Here is a 22,622-nt window from a genome sequence, read left to right on the forward strand (position 1 = left end):
TTTCCACAGTAATTAACAAAAACAGGAGGATATTTCTACAAATGATTTAGCTAAAAACACGAAAATCTAGTGATAGACCCCCTTTAAGAAATAATACCCCTTTCAAAAGGTGGAGGTAGAACAAGTTCTCCCTTTTTACATCAAAGATGACTGTATGTATGCATATAGGGTGTAAAAAGTGCCTGTATACTGCAATACACCCATTCTGTCTCATATTTATGACCACTCACCCAGTCAGCCAGTACCCCGTCTGTAGATGGGTCTCTCTTCCTTTTGGAGGAGATATTCTGGCTTGGTTATACTCCAAGATTGCTAGGATACAATAAAATCATACACTGGTCTTTTTACATGAAATATCCTATATAGATGTTCCTGTTGGAAAAAAAAGGTCCCTACAGTTCATTCTCCAAGTTTGAGTCAGAGGTCATTGCTAAATTAATATAGCTTGGACAGGAACAGTACTAAACCTACACAATAGGGCTAAAATAATAGGGCTAAACGGAGCTACAAGAAAAGATTGTTGATGCAGTCTGACATCCTAGCAGTCACTTGATACAACTGAGTGACCAAATTGCCTCTAAAACTGGCACACATGTATATATATACATATCTATAAATGCTGGCAATAAAAAACTGGCATATACATCAGGGAGCCTCATATAATATTAAGCATCAATTGGAAAGCTACAAGAACATGATTCTGTATTACATGCCAATTATTCCAAAATCAAAGCAGAGCTCATTGCTGCTTTAGAAACCTGATATATCAGAGAAATCCACACATACGCACATTATTCTCCATTGTGCGCCCTCTTGTGGGACCATGAAGAATATTATTAAGAGACAGAATTTTAACAAGCCTTTTAAAGTCGAATACTTAAAAGTAATAATTTGGTAAGAAGAACAAGTCACAAATACAAATAAAAGTAACTTATCTCCTCTAGACATACAGTATATATAACATTACTGATAACAATGTGGCTGCTTGAAATCTTCTTTCAGCAATTGGAAAAAGGGCAATCTTCTTGAAATAAAGGATACAATATATAACACAAAATGTATTATGTGTGTTATGAAGTAGTGAACAGTTAATGACATTGTTTTTATATTGAAAGCTGATGATTTGTGTAATATTTATATATAACTAGCTATACCCGCGACTTCGTCCGCGAACCCCCCTTCCTTGCGCGAACCATGTGCAGCGCGGCCTGTTGGCCCCCCATGGCCCTTTTCTTGTGGCCACCACGGTCCCCTCCCACACCCTCATGTGGCGGGACCCCACAGCCCTGCTGCTCTGGCCCCGGCTACCCCCCTAGCACCCACCCACGCCCCCTGCTGTCCCCTTATCTCCCACCCACGCCCCCTCCCCCCTTCAGAGCCTTCAGTCACCTTCCACATCTCCCCCCCTGCCCCCACCACCACCAACTACCCGTGACCCCAGTCACCCGCCCACCTCCCCCTTTAACCTGTGCAATCGGCCTCCCTCCTACTCACCCTCGGCCCTCTGGTCCCAACCCCCCCACCAAAAAACCCCTCCAGGCCCCCTCCCTAACTCCTAGCAGCTCCCCTAAACCACCAACCCCCCCTTTTTCTCCTACCCAGCACCTCTTCCCCTTCCCCCAGCCCCCTACACACCAACTCTTGTAAACCCCACCACCACCACCAGTAAGGAAACTGGCGATCACCGAACCTCCAGCACTCACCTTGCATATGCTGGGGATGTCTGTGTGTAGTGACCGTGACATGAGAGTGAGTGCTGTCTGTGCTGTCTGTTCCCGGCCACACAGTACACGGGTACGGGCGGCTGTGGGCTTGAGGCCTGGTCGTGCTGCTGTATGTAATGCCAGCATTATGCGATATGTGGCTGGCCGGCATGTGAGCAGCGTTGGGAACATGCAGGCAGCCGCCATGTTCAGGCAAGTGTCCTCGCGCGCTGGCCATGCCCACATTTCGGCGCTAACCTATGGGGCTGCTGTGCTGTCTCCCTATCCCGCCCCCGCACCGCCATGCACCAATCAGAGCTGCGTGTCACTACCTGTGCTGACCTCAGGGCCGACAGTGGAGCCGGAGCCAACTTTTGAGGGTCGCGGTGGCGATTTGGGGTGAGTAAGACACGTTTAAAGTAGCCTATGTATCCTTTGTGGCCAATATGTAGATGTGTGTGAAATTTCAAAGCAATCCATTCAGCTGTTTGGGTGTACCCCTTGCGCTAGGTATACACCTGCGTTCAGGTTTCCATTCAGGGGGTCTGCTTGGAACCTAAAAAAGCAGTTATCTGGGGAAACTCATGGATCCCATAGACTATATTAGGGTCTGCGTGATTTCTGCTCAGTTTTGACCTGAAAAGGGTTTAAAATGCGAAGATAAGACCACACTAATGAAACCCAGCACAAAAAATCTTCCTTCCAACGCAAAACCTGCCATGACAGCTTACCCTAGTTGTTTGTCCTTGTCCCATGAGAATATGCCTCCTTTAATACATAATATCTTTCTGGCCTTAGGAGCAACCATTCAACTTTACATTATGTTATTTAGTCTAGGATCTAGATTTATTAGTACTCCAGTGCGTAACTTTACATTTATCCAAACACTCAGTTAGTCCAATTTGACTTGTAAATTGTGAACATCTTCCATAGACTGCACTGTACTACATAGCTTAGTATCATTTGCAAAAACAGAGGCAGTGCTATCAATCTCATCTATGTCAGATATACGGTAAATAACTCAGGACCCAAGACTAAACTTTAGGGTAACCACTTATTTCCAGGGACCATTCAAAGTAGAAATCATTGAGAACAGCTCTCTAAATATGACCCTTAAAGGGGCTCTATCATTGGTAAAAGTCATTTTTAACTAATCACATCCTTGCATAGGCTTTAGAAAGGCTATTCCACATGTACTTTTTGTATGTAAATCACCTCAGTAGTGCTTGAATAAGTCCATTTTTATTCATAAGCTAATTAGCTTCCAGCCAACACAGGAAATTGTCAGCCAGCTCTCCTCTCTATGCTGTGTACTATGTATGAGAGCAGGGAGGAGTCAGCAGCAGCAGCCTGTGCTGTATATACAGAAGACAGTGCACTAAGAGACTTCTGGGGTGCACCGAGAAGGCTAATTAGCATATGAATAAAAATGGACTTATTCAAAATCTACTGAGGCAATTTACATACAAAAGGTACGTGTGGAATAGCCTTTCTGAAGGCTATGCAATGATGTGGTTAGTTAAAAATGAGTGTTTCCAATGATAGAGCTCCTTTAAGCCAGTTTTCAGTCTACGAATTTTACTCTCTATAGCAGATTTTATTAGATTTTATTTTACTCAGGTGGACAGTGTCAAATGCCTTAGCAAAGTTTACAAACACTATATTAAAGGCTTCTAATAAATTCAACTTAAAAACAAATCATGTTAGTCTGACAACTTCTGTCCTTCTGCCATTACTTACAATATTATTTACTAGAGATGAGCGAGTAGTACTCGATCGAGTAGGTATTCGATCGAATACTACGGTATTTGAAATACTCGTACTCGATCGAGTACCACTCGCTATTCAAATGGAAAGGTTCGATGCAGAACCAGCAGTGATTGGCCGAATGCTATGCAGTCAGCCAATCAACGCTGGTTCTTCTCCTACCTTTAGAAGTCTTCTCCGTGCAGCTTCCCTGCGGCGTCTTCCAGCTCTTCATTCACTCTGCCAGGCATCGGGCCTGGGCAGAGCCGACTGCGCATGTCCGCTTGTAGTGCCCAGGCCCGATGCCTGGCAGAGTGAATTCAGAGCCGGAAGATGCCGTGGAGACGCTGCAAGGAGAAGACTGCTCGAAGGATCCAGCCCGACCCTCACTCGTGGACTTGGTAAGTATAATTTGATCGAACGTTGCCTACCCCAGAAACAAGCATTTTCCCCCCATAGACTATAATAGGGTTCGATATTCGATTCGAGTAGTCGAATATTGAGGGGCTACTCGAAACGAATATCGAACCTCGAACATTTTACTGTTCACTCATCTCTACTATTTACATATTTGTGAAAATACCCTGTCAAATCTTTTTTTCCCACTATAGCTGTCATAGTGTAAATCACATTTTATTCTATTTTATTTTGGTATTGTGTTAGAAATAGTTTGATGAGCATTTTTGTAATATACTTGATTAACCTAATCTTAATAAAATCTACAATTCTCCCTAGCAACTAGTTGTTACCAAAAAGTCTGTACAAATTTGTGATGCCAGTATATATAGCTGTAGCACTTGCCAAAGGAGGATAAGGTCACTTCAAGGGACTGTAATGGATGTCACTCTGGTTTTGTACAATCTAAAAAAGTGGTTCTAATATCATATGAAAACTGAGGTTAGGTATAAATTAACCTGAGATATAACTAGTAAAATACAGTCAAGAGTTTGAGCTTTATATAAAAAAATTGCATTGACAACTCTGTTTTTAAATAGTGATATCTCCTCTTTTGCTATAGCTACAGATGTAATTCTGACATCATGTAAAACCTGGGAATCTCCATTTTTCTAGGTAGCTATTTTAAGTGACCATCTCACTTTGGCAAATACTACAGCTCTGCTTATTGCATTGAATAAAGGTGTACTGGACAGACTTTCCCTCGCAATGCTTACATTGCTTGCAGCATTGCTAGTTGAAACTTTAAAGCCTGTTTTCTGTTTAAAAGAAAGTTAGATAGGTTAAGCATATTACAAAAATGTTTGCTAAACACCTCCCAACACAAGCAAAAAAAAATTAAAAAATGGGAGTTACACTTTAAGTTTGCAGGGCTTTAATTACCTAGGGAAGACTTAGAGTAGAGATCAACCTTTGAACTGCTTTGATACTATGACTCCCAGCATGCACAGAAAGTATACAAGATGAAAGTTGTAGTTTCCCAACAGCTGGAGAGCCAAAAACTTCCTGCTCCTGACCTAGGGCTTCATTTGTAAATTAGCACTACATTTACTCTGTGGGTTTAAATAATGGAACTGGGTTCCTTAAGAACTTATATGTATAATATTGAGTGTAGTGCAATTGGACACAGAGTCATCTTTACATTTATTTATATAAGCTTTGACTACATCTACATTCAGACAATAAAGTATATTCATTGACATACTAATAACAATAGCAACATTATATCATTCTGTCTCTTCTTTTGCAAAGTTTAAGCTCAAGAACACATTCTCCTCTGTTACCATTATTCATATTTCATAATGTTTCTTTTTCTTCAAGTAAAAGGTTTCTATTTATTTAAAGGGGTTATCTGGTTTGTAAGATTTTTCAATATTAGATCTGCAGAGTTCCAATACTAGGGACCCCCGCAGATCACCAGTACCAATGCAGCGCGTGAGAGCCACACTGTTCACTCACCATACAAACTATACTTCAATGAGGCAGCTCTTCAGTACCTACACTCACTGCTACAGCTATAGCTATGTTTATGGTCTTAAAATTTGTATGGCCAACATTAAAGAAGATTTAATCCACCTCATACCTAATCCACCTGAACAGCCACCTGGACATTCCTTAACTGTGAAGTCTCTTGGTCTCTTGATAATCTCAAGGCACTGAATAGTTTTGACTGATAACTCCAGTGCACATCCAGGAAAAGGCTGGAGCCATCACGGTAGTGCAAAGGACAGGGTTAGAGAACATTGACTATTGATAACCTAGGAGATGTCACAGTTAGCAACTAACCAGTTAACACCTTCAATCATGGTTAAATGTTCTTTTACTTGGTAATACAACTAGGATGTATGTATTATGTCACCTGCCTAGAGCTCTTAGCAGTCTTGGGGGGGGGGGGGGGGGTCACTATTCCTGTGTAAACAATGGCCCTTTTACGGTGCTGTTCTGATTACTGGGGGTCCCAAGGGTCAGACCTTCATCAAACAAGCACTAATGACCTAGTCTAGAGAGCAGATATCATGGGGTACACCCCTTTTGTGATGTTAACCTCTCTTAGTCTAGAGAAGGATTGTAGTTGGGTGGAGGCATCCAAACCTTTTTTCTTAGTCTCGTAGATCTTCATACATTAATTCATTAGTTCTAGATACAACAGTAATGCTGTATTAAATAACTCCATTTTAGACAGAAGACATAGTTAAAATAATATTAATAATAATTTCTGGTTACATAGAACTGACAGTTTATAAATATATTTTTAGGATTAACAAATAAAGGTAATTTTTGTAAAGCTTTACATTTTTCCACACAACACAAATCTAATATCATCCTACTCACTGTATAAATGCATGCCTGCATAACTGGAAAGGCTATACCATGTTAATTTCATATAAAACAGATTTATTCTTTCTTCTCACGTAATAAAGACATTGTTGATAGGTATTAGCATACTGTCAGACAGGTATGAATTACTGTCCAAGAAGGTGTTGCTTTTGCATTACAATACAATACATGCACTCACTCTGCTTGTCACATTATAAATAATTGGGACACTTAGTACTGGGAAACAATGAGGCAATTACTAATCTGAAAGAAGTTGGGACAGTTTTCTGGAGGATAGTGTCTGGTCGTTGGGGATCGATAGTTTATGATCATTGGGGATCTGATTGCTGGAACCCCCCCGATCATTCCCATGTAGGAATGGAATGGCAGGCCAAGCATGTGCACTGTTGCTCTATTTCTATCTATGGGAAATTCGAGTATAGCCTTCAGCTACCTTCAGCTGTCTGACAGAAATCAATGATGAAGACAGCTGTACCTGCCCCTCCATTTATACTGGGGACATGGGACTTCCATTCTTTTGATTAGTGGGAATCCCAATTTCTGGACCACCTCTGATAACCACTGATTTTGATATGATATTGATGACCAATTCTTAGGATCAGTTATCAATAGCTAAGTGGTTTGGTGGTCAGCATTGTTACCTTGCACTATTGGATTCAAGTCCAGCCAAGCACAACATCTACATGGAGATTGTATGTTCTCTGTGCTTGCATGTGTTTCCCACACACCAAAGGTATACCACTATACCAACCCAATCACTCCCTTTGACACCAAAAAAGCTCTTCTGACTTGACCTAATTTGATTTTATGAGAAGAGGAAACTCTACATCCTACTGGGAGAAGAGGAGTCGACTGTGGATATCGCTGCCCAATATGTGTCCAACTGCCTCCAACTGAGGGGAAGATGAGACCCCAAAGACTATTATTCCCCAAATCACTCACCCATTCACCCATCTATCCACCCTACGCCCGCCCTACCCCCCATACCCACCGTCCTCCCCCCCAACACCAACTCCCCCCCCACACTTTACTTGCTTTGGCAATGCCAAATATCTATTTGGACGTGACAATAAAGCTTCTTTGATTCTTGATTCTTGATACTGATAGGGAATTTAGATTGTAAGCCCTATTTGGGAAAGTGAGTAATGTGAACAGTTGTGATACATAAGCAAGCAAAATAAATAAACTATTTATTATCCTGGAAAACACCTTTCTTCTTGGCATCACTAATATGTATTCTTATAGTAAATGGTAGTTGCACTTATTATGGCCTAGTGTGTGTTGCACATGTTACTTTGCAACGACCATATCCCACCATATTCATAACTATTTGTTGCTGGTCTCTGGTAAACAGGAATACATGTCACATAATAGCGGTGTTGCACACATCTATGTTTTGCTATGTAATTGAGGCTCATCAGGTGGTAGTGAAAACTCAGTTTTCACTACAGACTTTACCAATTGTCTTTCTCCAGAACCCTGAATTACATTCTTCAGCCATTCTCTAAAGCAATGAATCAACTCTGACTCTGGTGTAGTATCTAAAATCCCTTATGCTGTGTCCCCTCCTTTGCTTCCTAACAGATGTGTGATTGTTACACAATTTTAGTTTTATGATCTTATGAGCAATTGAGGGGATAATAAATCTTACATAAGTTCAGCTGCACACGTCAAACAGGTGTTCATAGTTTTCCCCAAATCTGTATGTCAACAATAGCATACGGCTAAAGTTGATAAAACACAGCATATCTCATTGGTGGAATCAATTAGTTGTTCTTGAGCATTATCGCAGTCTATTAATATACCTAGAATAACGAATGTCAAAATCTAAAACGACTAAAACAACGCAATACACACTATCTAAAAATGTATCTAGTAGATGCAGCCTTTTCATGGACTATTTCATGGGAGATTTTTACCTTGTTACTCCATAGTTAATGCGCTTTATATCAATAAGGTGCTTCATTAAGAATGGGTATTCTTGTCCTTTAGTACATAGTACACATCCCTGTTTCCTTACACTATTACGTCACCTAAATAGGAGCTTCATACAGATATTTATGGGTCAGACCACTAATATTGCCAAGAATTGATGCATCATGTATTAAAATTTGGCACCACTAGGTGGTCCAACCCATTTACAGCTGTATACAGCGTCTATTCTAGTCAGTAGGAACCATACAGCTGCATACTGACCAGATACCTCGATAGTGACCTGAGCAAAGTTTTATTTGTAACCTTTTCTGTACCACATTTGGTCCATTTAAACAGATAATCTCACATGTGTACCAGGCTGCTTGGAAGAACTGAGAGTACAGTAACAACCAGGGTAGAAGATCTAAGAGCCATAAGGGGCCAACTACTAAAGTGTAGTAAGAAAAGGCAACCTAAAACTGCATGACCAAGGACTAAATAAGCTATTTGGGATATCTTTGTAACATTTGACAATGCATTGTGTTTAGGTGAACTTCTTACAATGCCGGGTACAGGCTGCTTCCCAGTGCCTGCTGGATGCCACTCAAGATCTCCTATTGTAACACTTGCAATGTGTCTGGGTGTTTATAGTTCTCAGGAGAAGAATGCATTGAAGGTGCTAATAATGTCTGCCTGAACGTAATCTATCCGTTTGCCCTTTCATCACTGACAAAATCATGTTTTAGACCTGAACACCTCTTAGATTTCCTCTTTTTTTTTTTTTTTCCAAAGCGGCCTTTTTTCCTATTAGCCCTGAAGCTAAATACCTGATCCTGATAGTGTTAAATGTCACTTCTCCACTTAGTTCTCACTGATATATTTATATCAAGGAGAAATGGCAGGGCACTGTTTACAGGAGGAACGTCTCCTGGGAATATGCCGAAACGGAGAAGGTATTACAAGACGTAAAATGGTTAATATAGTATTTCTTTTTCACATAATAATAGGCAGCCACTTCAATAAAGACAAAGGGACAAAACTTGTAATCTGACTATATATTTTCTTCTTCATAATGGATGTTTTCCCTCCATCAATGAAATGTGAAATGCTGCAATACAGCAATGATATTTGAGTTCTAAGCTTCATATCAGTCTATTGTATTAGAATTTAATTTTTTTTTAATCTTTTATTTTAATAATATTTGTAAAATGGGATTTTTTTCAATAGGAAGCAGCCCATAACAAGCATTTTATGACAGCAGGTCTGGGGGGCCATATGGTTTTTTGAAGAGGGTCTAAGTATCATGCTGCTGGAAGGGGCATAACTAAATTGGTGCGAAAGCTTAGCTTGGACCTGCCCTGCTACTTCTTATGACTGCCAGACGCATTCCTTTCGAAATTTTAGACTTTCGCACTTTAGAAGATTTTACATTCCTCTGTTCTTCTCCATTTGGGCCAAGACCAGCATAAAGACTTGTTCATAACATAATTTCCTTCCCCATCAGTGCCCCCACACTGTAATGGTGTCCCCATTTCTGCTGCTGCTTCTCTGCACAGAATCTCTTTTTGACCATATGCTGACCAACTGGCTTTAAAACATTCATTTTCTTCTTTCTGTCAGTGAAAGCCTATGAATCATAAAAGATTCCTGTATCTTACTCCAGTAGATCAGAGGACAAGGGTAATACATTTACAATGCACAGACTGTCAAGCATCAAAGAAACTTAATCATCCTTAGCGTGGTAAGGGTGACCTGTGGGCCCGCCTGACTTATGGGCCTGGTTACAGCTGCGACCACTGCGACCCCTATAGTTACGTCAGTGGCTGCTGGTCTCTCTCACAAGAGATTGAATGCAGTTAGTGAGAAAAGTGGTTGAGTGAGTAGAGTAAACTAACACTAGGAAATAAAGCCCATAGTACGTTTTTGCTACCTTGCCCTATATCTTCTACAGTATGTAAACCTTTAGTCAAGACAGATTGCAAACAAAGAGATTGTAATATATGGAAAATCATATTTGCCTACAGGTCATTAAAATATGCATATACCTGTAGTTATAAGAGAAGGCACAAAAAGAAGGGAAATTTATATTGTAATACAAATACTATTTTTCCACTTGTTGCCTACAGTAGTTGGACTGAGGCAAGCAATTATTTTAAACCCTATGGATGAATTCACATATAAGAGATTTTTTGCAGAAATTTAAACAACTTGTACCTTTCATCTGAATGCGGCTTGCAGAAATCCATGCGCTCGCCATCAAAACAACCTGATTCAAATCAACGCAGCTAATTACAGAATTTTCTGCAACAAATCTGCTGCGTGCGAATATGCCCAAAGACTTCATTCACTATGTTCACCAAGAAGGTATGCGTAAAGGAAAGTTCAATAAATGACTGTCCAATATCACTTGTTATTGAGCCCTCATTTGTCTCTAGTGTTGTCTGGCTGGAACATGATATGCCGCCATACGGGACTCATATCCAATAACACTTGTAGAAAATTACAATAATAATTATGTATAATTTACATGTTTTGCTTCCGTTTCTCCATCAGTACAATATGTAAATGGATATCATTTTTTAACTATTATCTTAGAAGGTAAAACATGAATACCTAGTTAACCATCTGCAAACCTTTACATATTACATATTATTTTAAAGCATATATTCATCTTTTTCTCATACATTCATCTTTTTCCCATACATGCATCTTTTTCCCATACATTCATCTTTTTCCCATATATACATCTTTTTCCCATATATTCATCTTTTTCCCCATACATTCATCTTTTTCCCATATATACATCTTTTTCCCATACATTCATCTTTTTCCCATATATACATATTTTTCCCATATATACATTTTTTTCCCATATATACATCTTTTTCCCATACATTCATCTTTTTTCCCCAAACATTCATGGTTTTAACCCATAACTGAATCTTTTTTTTTTTTAGCGCCCATGCTGAACTTCTAGGATACTTCCACTTTGGATTATGAAAATGAAAACCATCAGTCTACCAGTCTGCACACATTATATTTTGGAGAAGTCTACATGCAGCAGAGCTGTGCTGGTCAGTTTGCCATAAATTTACATTAAAGTAATGCATTGTTTATGGATTACAGGTAACCCTATTCTATACTGTGACCAAAAGAAGCAGATGCCAACTGTACATTTGTATGATTTGTCAATGAATATCTAATTTCTGCATCATGACTACACACGGTACATATGTAGCAGAGCTGCAGAAGGTCCTATTTAAATGTACATATGATTATTCTCAATCTTACAATTCTGTTGTCAGGTTCCTTTTAAAGTCCTACAGTAATGAGTTGAAGTACCATAATTCTGGCTCCAGTCCAAGGTAGCCTTCCAGCAGACATTATATGTAATATGACATATGCACAAGTAAAAAAAAATCCCCAAAATTGCAAGCATTACAACATAGTGTATCAGCAGTCACCCTCCAGATGAATTCACAGTGAAGGTATAATCATAGCTCATGCATGACTCCAGGAACTGCACAACAGTTTACAATCTATTGTTAAAAAGGACAGACCCACAGTATAAAAGGGAACAGATTTTCAGAAAATACTTATTTTGACTGGAAACTGGAAAACCAGGAGGTGCACATTTAAGATAAATAAATCACAATTTCGAATTTAACGTCTTAGAAAATCCTGATTAACGCAGGATGTTTTTTTTATATCTAACTATCCCCATCTGTCAGACATTTTTTACATTAAATGGTTGTGCAGATTTTTTATATTTGCTTTGTTCAGCTAAAGCCATTAAACAAATGGGGAAATTAGGAATAATAAGCAAAAAATACAACAAACACTAAACAGCAGTTTGACAGAAATAAGACAAATATTAATCATATTTTACTATGTAATATGACATTTCTCTTCTGTATATATAATTATGTAACAAACCTACCTATTCAGTTACTTAAATAACTGTCTCATATAGAATATTTACTTATCTATCCCATGTCTATGTATCTACTTATTGCATAACTATGTCAGCTATATCTGCCAATTGCATATGTATCTATCTCTGATATCTATGTACCTGTATATATATATATATATATATATATATATATATATATATATATATATGTGTGTGTGTGTGTGTGTGTGTGTGTGTGTGTATACATATGTATATATATATATGTGTGTGTGTGTGTATATATTATATGTATATACCTATATATACACCTACTTATATGATGTATAACTATATATTGTTGACATCATATATATATTTGTTTATCTAGGAATTGGACAATCTATGGAAACATTTGTGTGTCAGTGCATGTAAGAGTCTATTTTACAAACATGATGATAGAAAGATGTTATTAATATGAATATTATCAATATACAGTATGTTTTAGTACATTTGCATAAAATGTAGTGAGAGTTAAGAGCCGCTGTATGTGAAAGTCTTGCCTTAGGGATAAAGAAGAGAAAGTCCTGTAATCTAATGCTTGTGGTAGTAAAAGTTACAAATTAGCATTTAATGATCCACAGAACAAATTGTATACATACATATGTTTCAGTAAGGCATCTATATAGTAGAAGCGAAGCTTCTGACCATCTTGTGATCTATATCTTGTGCCATTCTCAGACACATGCATGTAATTAGTATTGATTTATTTAGATAAATAACATATGTTTATCTTCAGCTGCCATATCAGGTAACCTGTCCAACGTGTTATTTCAGTTAAAATTATAATGTTCTCTTTTCTTTGACATATTATATGTCACTTATCTTATGATGTGTAGTTCATGTTAGCTCATTTTGAAGGGAAAAAAAAATGTGTAAGAAGCAAGTTAATAGAAGCCAGATGGCCGGTGTGATAAGATGGGGTGCTGGGAATATCTGTCTAGAATGGCCAGAGCTGAAGGGATGAATTCCCTGTCTACACATCTTATTGAGGAACAGAGGACTGCACATAGGACATGCAATGAAACTTACTGCAAAAGCAACCACACAAGTTAGGGTCAGTATGACCACAGTCACAGCACAGCTGCATAGCATTCATTTCGTAATGAAATAGCAGATGGAAATGTAGCAAGAATTTACAGATGTAGCAGAGCTAAGTGTGTCATTTAGCACAATACATCATGATACATCATGATGCTGCTATGTGCTTTTCTATGGAATTTTTTGTAAAAATGAGCTACAAATAATAAATTCAGCTATCTGTAACAGCAATTACATAAATAGTAATGTGTTACTAGGAAATAAATAGGAAATCAAGAATAATATTTTTTAAAAAAATTATTGCCTCTATATACCTGTTCACGAGATGAGACAATTAAACATAACTTATATATAACTAAACACCTCAATACACCAAACATACCTTACTACACCATATAGTGCAGAGTATAACTATAACATATGTCAGCCCATAGAATACTGGGTATCATCGCCTCAATAATAGTGACATCACTATGAAGTTTGTGTAATACTGTCTGTGCCTCAACTCAGCATGGTATCCAACTCATCTAGTGTCTGTGTGTTACATATGAGTGCAGATAAACCTACTGAGTCATCCTCTATATGATCTATTGCTCCTCAAAATCTCTAATATCGCACATTTCCTTTTCACATCTGCACTTGGCTAAAGCATATTTAAGTGAAAAGTCAAAGAATGTAAATGCTTCAACTATAACACACAGAAAAAGTTAGCTCCTAAAATAAATCCCATCTATAGTTTTCCTGTACAGGTTGAACTCAACAAGATTCTCTGGATGAACACCGTAAACATCCTTCCCAGAAAGACATTTTCTATGGCCAATAACATTTGGTAACTGTTAACACCCTAATACTAACACTAGGTGTAATCCTTACACCTAGCAAGCACAATGTCACACCACACCATAAACCCAGTATTTATGTATTTGCAGCACCATAGCACTGCACAGTTATAGAGAACCTATATGTGCCACCTATATATTGACACATTAATTGACGTTATAGAATAGGACAGGATAGGAATAGGTAAACATAAAAACATAGCTTGCTTTAACAAATACATTAAGCGTAAGCCTAAAGAAATATATATACGACCTGTCCCAAAAGTTCCTGTAACCCTACACTGGCACTCTGTGCTAGAATCTCTTATGTAATGTTCTACTTGAGCAGTAACCTCTTACATTACTGTCCAGATTCTAATTCTAGCAAGTATTAATTAATTTAATTAATATTCACATAAAGTCCTGTACAGCTACAGTCACTATTGTAACATATATTGCCAACATATAAACATGTCTTCCCAATATGGTAGTAAATGATATGATAAATATATATTAAAATAATTACATACTAGATTACCCATAGCCTACTTATTCTATACATAGAATTACAGGTTGTTTACAAGGAAAGATGGTCTCCAGCCACTATAGGGGTCTCTTCATTCTCCCCACCTGCATTACTGTACAAAAAATATATAGCCAGTCAATTCTGCGCAATACTATGTCACCAATATACAATGACAGATACAAAGTCATTTCCATACTTGCAATATCTCATACCTTCACTTTAGTGATGATACATGCAATAGTAGAATAAAAAGTCTTCTCTAATACAAATGCCAGTGAAAGTTAAAAAAACATGAGGTTAGTAAAAAAAATGTTACCTGGCCAAGATTCTTCCCTTTCTTGTGGGAAACTCCATGGTGGAAACTTAAAGACCTGTTGGTGGCCAGAGTAGGAGTCTGTACCACTACAATGGACTTGATGGAGTTGACCTTGGATCTGGAGGTGTCTATTTGGGTACTCTCCACCATCAGCACTACAGCTAGTAGGGGTAGCAAACAGCAAGACTCCCCATTCCACCCCAGGAAAACCATGTTCATCCTTCAGCTCTGAGTGGAAGTGAAGGAAAGCACTATGACACAATTCTCCAAATGTCTGAAACAGAAGGCACTACAGGATCTGTTCTCTCTAGTTCACAATCACACCCAATAACTTTAAACAGTTACTGGAGAAACTGCACATCTGGTTGTAAGAATACATGGGAGTGGAAAATGCAATGCATGCACTGAGAGTCAGCATTCAATAACTTTCTGTAAGATTCCCTAGAATTAGGAATTACAGTGAGAGACTGTCCATGAAAAGAGGGGTCTGCTCAGCTGTTGATTGTCCTCCTAGTGGGGTCCAGCAGCATCTTTAGACAGAGGTCCAGGTGAGCAGCTGTGTGCTAGGATGCTGCAGGCGCACTTTTCCAGTCCCATTAACACAGTCAGGCTGCACACAGCTAGCAGTCATGTACAGGACCTGATCACTCTGGAATAACACACATACAAAAATTCCATGTGTTTCTGACTCTTTCTGGCTTCCCCTTTCTCTTTGGTCTTTAATGACCTCAGCTCCTTTCTTTTTATAGGTTTCCACAATGGGTTTCTTTCCCCCGCCCACATCCAGGAGTGACAAAGCATGAAACTGATCCCCCAGCTACTTCTAACATTTGGAAGGAAGAAGAGAGAGGGAGAGATGCCCTCCTGAGAAGTTTATCTACATGCTTCCTACAATTCTGCATCCTGGAGTGCAGACGCTAAATGCACACCTCTTATTCCTTGCCTGTTATGTGGAAGACATTACACTCAGGCACATCCTATTGTTCTGTCTTTCCTGCCCTACAAACAACTATTGTGCAGCTGTTCCACAGGAAATATTTCCTTTTTTTCTGTCCCTCTGAATGTCAGACATCCTTCATATACAAGCATTCCATGTGGGATGACCAGAGCTTCATGCTGCATGTTTCTGATATAGAATTATGTCTGAAAGTGTTATGGCAAATATATTTCACCATATGTTTAACATATCAAAGTGCAAGCTCCAGTGAACATACTGGCAGGATCGGAGCTCTCGCAGATGGGTAATTGAGAGCAGGTACACTGGCATGTATGTGCTCGCTCTGATTCCTGAATTCCTGCTAAGTAGTGTAAGTCTGTTTTACATGAGTGCTGATCAATATTAAATCAGACCAGTTTCCTCTGAGCAACATGGTTATATTATATGAAACCAACTTCTAGAACTGTGATAACTAGTACAGTGCCAAAAACATTAGAACATAACAAAAAAAGAAAAAGGTCATGGAAATTGTGTTTCTATTTTAAACTAGTTGCTATAAGTGAATGTGTTAAATGCAGGGACTTAAAACTGATATGAACCAAATCCTTGGATTCTAAGTGTATGCTGTAGTATGTCCTGTCTAGATAATTATTTGTGCACGAAATACAACACTTTATATAATATAATATATATCCCGTTTACTGAATTCTAACATGAAGCTGGACCCCAATGCAAAATCTATACCAGGCCCCCCAACTATAATGTATTATCTTTGGTACTGGTCTTTTCATGTCGGGAAGAGATACCTTAGAGGCCCTCCATAGCTCCTGCGTGCTGGTTCGGCCGCACCCTCTGCAACCCTCAGGTTAAGCCCCTGCTTGTCATATTATATCAAAATAAGTAAGGTCCACTATATCTACTGGATTGTTTAGTGTCTGTTCAGGATGGATTCACATTTTCATAGTTTCTAGAGTCTGTCGCAGTGAGCACTGAAAATTGCCAGATAAAAAATTGCTGCAAGTCCAACTTTTTCGTTTGGTAGTTTTAGTTCAAAACAACAGACACTCAGTGGATCCCAATGTAGTCAATAGGGTCTGTGGGTCTGTTAGTGTCAACTGTTTAAGTGGTCTGTGTGTTCATTGTTCTGGGCTTCCGATGGACTAGAACAACGCATACCCAGGCACAGATATGATCTGTGAAGTACAGTATGGAAATTGTGGGAATTTGTATGAAGTCTACTACAGGACAACAGGTGACTCACGTTTCATTCTTATATATATAATGTAGAAAGTTAAAGGGATCCTATCCTATAATTTTTTGTGACTAACACATAGGAATAGCCTTAAGAAAGGCTATTCTTCTCCTACCTTTAGATGTCTTCTCCGCGCCGCCGTTTGGTATAAATCCCAGTTTTCGTCGGTATGCAAATGAGTTATCTCGCAGCACTGGGGGCGGGCCCCAGCGCTCAAACAGCACTGGGGGTGTCCCCAATGCTGCGAGAGAACTCTCCAGCGATGCCTCCATCTTCTTCAGGAACGGCCTCTTCACGCGTCTTCTTCTGGCACTGGGGGTCAAACTTCTAGGCCTTGGGCCTTGGGCAGAGCTGATTGCGCATGCCCACAGCCACAAGAAAAATGGCCGCTTGCACAGTAAGTAAGTGGACATTTTCTTGTGGCCTGTGGCTATTTCTACGTGGTAGGCAGAAAAAATTGTGTTTTAATGATAGGATCCCTTTAATTCTCAGAGGACCATTATACTATATATTGAGATGAAAATATTCTAACTTGAAATAATTATTCTGTGGTTTCAAAGGATGCAAAATGTCACCATAAAAAAGAAAAACTGAATATTAAGCAAAAATTAACAAACACAAAATATATTTAATACAGATAAAGCAAGTCCTCAAAAATCAGAAAGAACAGCTGGAAGCTATAGTCACATCCTATATATAGAGAACAAGAGCTTTTCTAGGGTCCTGTATAGCACAGTGGGGCAGAATTACTAATTCTGATGTAATTTGACCAGTAGAACTGATGTACATGCCTTGTTCTGCATTTATTAGCAGACTATTTTTATGTATGTAGGAAACTTAAGGGGGTTCTTCAGGATGTACAATTTTGGGGAAAAAAAATCTATCCTCAACTGTCCCTGGTGCTCTGGTGTCTCCTATCATGATCTGGTTCATTGGCGCCCCGGTGCTTCCTCTGGTGTGATCATTATCAGTCTAATGAAAAGAACTAGGGTGTCACTCATATACGTCACATGTGACATCCCGTGTCATTTCCCTAGGCGGCTGAGGTTAATCAGTCATGTGCAGAAAGAGGACTTCTGGCAAAACAAGACTCTGGGGTGCAGCAGGACAGGACCACAGTTGGAGACACCAAAGCACTGGGGACAGGTATGGTTATTTTTGTTTTTTTTCACCTTCCCCAGCCTCCTTGCCAAAAACGTTATACTTTCCTAGACAACCCCTGGATAACCCCTTTAACTTCTGGCAAGGACAGATCTGGAATATGATGGAAACAAACAAATCCCAGTGCACCCCATTGACTAAAAAACGCACGCAGAACTTCTTCATCTGTGATGTTTGACAAACTTTGAGATGAATGCTTTTCATGTAACCTCTGATGCAGATGTCAAGGTAACCTAGTCAACAAAGATTCAGCTACCTAATGTATATTTGTAGTACACAGGACTAGAGAAGTTGCTGATGATAGTAAATGGGTTCACTGACAAACTCTGTTTGAGCCATCTTTATGATGGCCACATTCTCTTGCATGTATGATGGTGAAACAGGATGCACACAGCTGTACTGTCTTACTGGATGGGATGCTATTTAGTGGACCTCTAAAAAAAAAAAATCTAGGAAAACATTAGAGTGGGTTCCAAGCTCACATTATTGGTACTTCAGTCTAGTAGTTACTCTTTTTACCTGGAGAGACACAATAGGCTATTGTGTGATAGCAGTTCCTTCTACCCACTTCCTGGGACTGGATCTCTACTAGTGGATGGTGTAGACCTCTTCCACTATTTTTCATTATTCCCCTTGTACTTTCTCTCTTAACTAGGGTTGAGCCGATCTTGACTTTTCAGGATCGATTTTGAAATTCGATTTCTGATCATTTTTCATTCGAACCCGATCTCAATCCCAATTCCGATCCCAATGCAAGTCAATGGGATTTTTTTACTAATCGGAGATCGGATTTTAAAAACAATCCTATTCACTATACAGCATGGAATCTAACAATTGAACGCTTTAATTGTTAGAATCCACGCTGTGTAATGATTTTTTTTTTTAATCACTAAGTAGCCAGAGGTTTTTTGTTTTTTTTTAATCCTCTGGCTACTTATTCCCCCCTGGTGTCCATTTACCTGCAGAGATGGCTGGTCCGGTGCCCAGTGTTCTCGTTCTTCTTCGCCTTGCTGCCCCCTGCCTCCTAGGTTAGGAGAGTGTGGGCGGGTTAGGAGAGTGTGGGCGGGTACTGGGACCCACCCACACTCTCCTAAGCCACAAGCCACATTGTTAGCTTTTCCCACAATGCTTGGCCAGTAGCAAAGCATTGTGGGAAATAATCACCGATCTTGATCCCACCTAAAAAGATCGTGTTCGGAATTCAGATCGCGATTGTGAAATTTTCTTGATCGCCGATCAGAATCCGATCTTTTCCGAACACAATCGCTCAACCCTCCTCTTAACATATTCATAGATATGTGGTCGGGCTTACATTGCTTTAATGCTATATTTATTTCACAATATGCAAATGACTAATCTGCAGCATCAAGGGTGGTCCGTTGCTACATACTGCTATGCTCCACACTGTGATAATACACTCTCGTCATCCCTTCTTTAGTGACAGGACTAGGGGGTTATGTTTAAATCTTGCCTGGCCCTGTGTTCTCGTGTTTGCGCTAAAATTGTAGTGCAGTGTGGGGCACAGTAGCTCGAAGTAACAAAAAATTTCAGAGAAAACTTCATCCCTCATGGAATTTATCAAAGGACATAGTGAGCATTTTTGCCTTGAGTGTTACATTACTAGTCTCCAGCAGACATGTTTAAATAACCAACATCTGCCATTCTATTACACTGGGAAAGTTAGGAAACGGATAATCAACATTTTTTTTCTATTTTTGGCATAATTTCTACCAACCCTGTTACTTTTCTGTTTTGCTGGGCTATGTGAGTATGGCCTGGGAGCTGTTAGACACTTTTATGAATTGCAATTTTATTAACCCATTGCCGAAATATACTGAACTATTACAGTGTCACTTTAAAGATGGGTCAGGGGTTTTATTAAACAGCAGAGACATAACAGCAATCTCCTACACCTTGTTTCCCTCTGTCCATCTAATAGTTAACCTTAGCCTTTTGTGTGTGATTGATAGTCTGTCTACAAATCAAGTCTGGGGCAGGTCCTAGACTTCCTATAAACAGGTCATCTGCTCACACATGGTTGCTGGCTATTGTGACTTGTCCTGGCTAAGCATCCTACTTGCTCTTTATTGTATTGTACTTTCTGACTTCTAACTTTTGGCTTTTATTGACTACTCACTTATTCAAAGTGGGGACTGCCGCCCAGTTGCTGTCTGTCTCCTAGGGAAGTTCTGGCAGGTAGATAGGGACAGGGACTGGGTCGAGTTTAGGACTCACTGTCTCTGTCTTCCCTTTGTCCTGGTTTTTGTAGCAGTACTGGGGAGTTGTTCAACTACCAATTCCCTAACAGTAAGGAGTAAATCAAGAAATAAAAAATGGGTGCAGTGGGAAGGGTTATAAGCTTACATAAAAGTTGAAATTTTATTCCAGTCCCTAAGTGAAGTAGAAAGGGAAACCTTCCAATCATTCTGGATTCAGCAGGACAATCCCAGATTCCAGTTCCTGTCCCTCTGGTCTACAGTAAGTATACTGATGAACAAAAGGGTAACAATTAGAGATGAGCGAACAGTGAAATGTTCGAAGTTTGAAGTTTGATTCAAGTAGCTGCTCAATACTCGACTGTTCGATCGAACACCGAACCCCATTATGGTCTATGGGGAAAAATACTCATTTAGGGGGAAACCAATGTTCGACTCAGGAGGGTCACCAAGTCCACTATGACACCTCAGCAAATGATTACAACACCTCTGGAATGCAGCTAGGACAGCAGGGGAAGTATGCCTGGGGGCATCTAACAAGCCGAAATCAGTTTTACCCCAACATCACAGCCTATCAACTACACACTTTCCACACTCAAAAAAAAAAACACTATGAAGGTGGAAACCTTTATTCCTCACCAATTGGATGGACAGAAACCCAAATTTTACTCTAATGAAACCTTAACAAGCACCCCTTTAAATCACATTGCCCATGACAACCACAGATGGAATAGGCAATGGGAAATCCAACAGTACCCTTAACTGTCATTGTGGATGTGTGTGTGTGTGTGTGTGTGATGTGGTAAGACCTTCCAAAATTCACTTTTCTGGCCCTTAACGTGGGCCCTTCCAAATTAAGTTAGAGGCCCATAAGCTGAGTTACCAGCAGAGATTGAGGCCCTTTAGGTGATTTCAGCCTCTTACCAGCAGAGTTTTAGGCCCTTTAACTTAGTTGAGCCTTGCACCAGCAGTGTTTTTGGCCCTTGGAGTTAGTTGAGCCTCTAACCAGCAGAGTTTAGGGAAATCCGGGGGATTCAGCCTCTAACCAGCAGAGTTTGGGGAAATCAGGGTGGATTCAGCCTCTAACCAGCAGAGTTTGGGGAAATCAGGGTGGATTCAGCCTCTAACTAGCAGAGTTTGGGGAAATCAAGGTGGATTCAGCCTCTAACCAGCAGAGTTTGGGGAAATCAGGGTGTATTCAGCCTCTAACCAGCAGAGTTTGGGGAAATCAGGGTGGATTCAGTCTCTAACCAGTAGAGTTTGGGGAAATCAGGGTGAATTCAGCCTCTAACCAGCAGCGTTTGGGGAAATCAGGGTGGATTCAGCCTCTAACCAGCAGAGTTTGGGGAAATCAGGGTGGATTCAGCCTCTAACCAGCAGAGTTTGGGGAAATCAGGGTGGATTGAGCCTCTATCCAGCAGAGTTTGGGGAAATCAGGGTTGATTCAGCCTCTAACCAGCAGAGTTTGGGGAAATCAGGGTGGATTCAGCCTCTAACCAGCAGAGTTTGGGGAAATCAGGGTGGATTCAGCCTCTAACCAGCAGAGTTTGGGGAAATCAGGGTGGATTCAGCCTCTAACTAGCAGAGTTTGGGGAAATCAAGGTGGATTCAGCCTCTAACCAGCAGAGTTTGGGGAAATCAGGGTGTATTCAGCCTCTAACCAGCAGAGTTTGGGGAAATCAGGGTGGATTCAGTCTCTAACCAGTAGAGTTTGGGGAAATCAGGGTGAATTCAGCCTCTAACCAGCAGCGTTTGGGGAAATCAGGGTGGATTCAGCCTCTAACCAGCAGAGTTTGGGGAAATCAGGGTGGATTCAGCCTCTAACCAGCAGAGTTTGGGGAAATCAGGGTGGATTGAGCCTCTATCCAGCAGAGTTTGGGGAAATCAGGGTTGATTCAGCCTCTAACCAGCAGAGTTTGGGGAAATCAGGGTGGATTCAGCCTCTAACCAGCAGAGTTTGGGGAAATCAGGGTGGATTCAGCCTCTAACCAGCAAAGTTTGGGGAAATCAGGGTGGATTGAGCCTAGAAGGATCAGAATTGTGCAACACAGATGGTGGAGGAATATGAGGAGGAATTGTCGAGGTTGAGCGCAGACACTTCAATTCATGTTGAGGTGCTTGACACTGGTGGGCACGAAAATGATGGGTCTATCCAGTGGCTTTTCATTTTGATGAAAGTCAGCCAGTCAGCACCCTCAGCTGACAGCCGGCTGTGCTTATCCGCGATGATACCACCGGGTGCGCTGA

The 22,622-nt window shown here is 40.0% G+C and overlaps 1 protein-coding gene across 1 annotated transcript in view; it reads right to left on the reverse strand.

Annotated features, from left to right (window-relative positions):
* DKK2 (dickkopf Wnt signaling pathway inhibitor 2) overlaps positions 1-15,512 on the reverse strand; it is a 66,794-nt gene extending 51,282 nt beyond the window's left edge. Inside the window, exon 1 of the mRNA XM_075286300.1 lies at positions 14,810-15,512. Coding sequence (XP_075142401.1) covers positions 14,810-15,028 — 219 coding nt within the window. The 5' untranslated portion in view covers positions 15,029-15,512. The remainder of the gene's footprint in view (positions 1-14,809) is intronic.
* Positions 15,513-22,622: the final 7,110 nt, after the last annotated feature.

The sequence above is a fragment of the Leptodactylus fuscus genome, chromosome 1 (genome assembly GCF_031893055.1).
Source record: "Leptodactylus fuscus isolate aLepFus1 chromosome 1, aLepFus1.hap2, whole genome shotgun sequence".
Lineage (NCBI taxonomy): Eukaryota > Metazoa > Chordata > Amphibia > Anura > Leptodactylidae > Leptodactylus > Leptodactylus fuscus.